This window comes from Egretta garzetta, unplaced genomic scaffold, assembly GCF_000687185.1.
Source record: "Egretta garzetta isolate BGI_Z169 unplaced genomic scaffold, ASM68718v1 scaffold186, whole genome shotgun sequence".
NCBI lineage: Eukaryota > Metazoa > Chordata > Aves > Pelecaniformes > Ardeidae > Egretta > Egretta garzetta.
In genome coordinates, this window is record NW_009259969.1 from 108,543 (window position 1) to 109,637 (window position 1,095).

Below are 1,095 nucleotides of genomic sequence, written 5' to 3' on the forward strand. Positions count from 1 at the left end.
ACCTGTAGGACGAGCGGACGTGTTGGCGGGCAGGGAAGGAAACGGGACCACGGCGCGTTTCCTAGGAAGGGCCAGAAATAGCCAGGGGGGAACTTTTGACCCCGGCCCCTGCTCTGTGTGCATGTCTCTCTCAATCTCTCTTTCCTTCTCTCTCACTTGCCTTTTCCTCACCCTCCCCTTCCTCCTGCCTGCCTGCCTGCCTGCCTGCAGCCGTCCCCGGGGGAGAATATCACCAAGCAGGTAGATGCCCTGGTAAGTGCTACCAGTCACGGAGGCTGCTCTCTGCGGCGAGACCTCCTGGGGGGTCACTTGTGCCTGTCTCATTGCTGCAAGCACACCCTGCAGCCAAAATCCTCAGCCTGGGATGCCCCTGTGGTCCCCCAACACCCCTGGGACCCCCCAGCCCTCCTTCCCTGCCAGCCAAGGTGATGATGGCCATGCCAAAAGCCAAGCGAGGTGCCCAGGGTCGGTGGCAGAGGCAGTGGCGGAGCCCAGCAGAGGGAGGGCCGGGGCTTTTGCTGCAAAGCCGGCTTTCCTGTCTCAGAGCCGGGGATATGTTATTTAATCTGTGGACATAAAATTGCTAAGACAGTGTAGACAAACGCACTGCCAAAGTCAACGCGGACGGCTTCCCCCTGCCCGCAGCCAGCTCGCCGGCCTCCCTGCGCACCGGGGCTGGGACCCGAGGGATGGAGGCAGAGTGGTTCCCACGAGGAAGAGGGTGAAAGCCTTCCTCACCTGGGAGCCAGCTTTGCCCCATCCCTTTGGTTGTCCAGGACGTGTTTCCAACCCTTCTCTGAACTGGAGGAAGAGCATCCACAGCTAGAAAAATCCATTGGGACAGTCAGGAGCCCCCTTTGCCAGCTTTGCTCTCTTTTTGCGGAAGTTCCCTGGTATTTCTGCAGCCTTTCTCGTGCCTCGCATCACCGTTGCCAAGCAGAAGGGACCTGTGGGGTTCAGATGCTGCCCAGAGCCTGGGGACGTGCCGAGTCAACCTGGGGCTGGGAGGCGGATGCTTGATGGGGCTGGCAGGGGGGGTCTTCAACCCAATGTGGCTGGGACCAACTGGTCCTGTGCTGGGGTGGACTGGGATAT

General features: G+C 60.6%; 1 protein-coding gene across 1 annotated transcript in view; it reads left to right on the forward strand.

The window, feature by feature from the left end:
- The window catches only part of LOC118452448 (tensin-like), a 73,282-nt gene that overhangs the window by 36,427 nt on the left and 35,760 nt on the right, over positions 1 to 1,095 (forward strand). Inside the window, exon 5 of the mRNA XM_035895817.1 lies at positions 211 to 252. Coding sequence (XP_035751710.1) covers positions 211 to 252 — 42 coding nt within the window. The remainder of the gene's footprint in view (positions 1 to 210; positions 253 to 1,095) is intronic.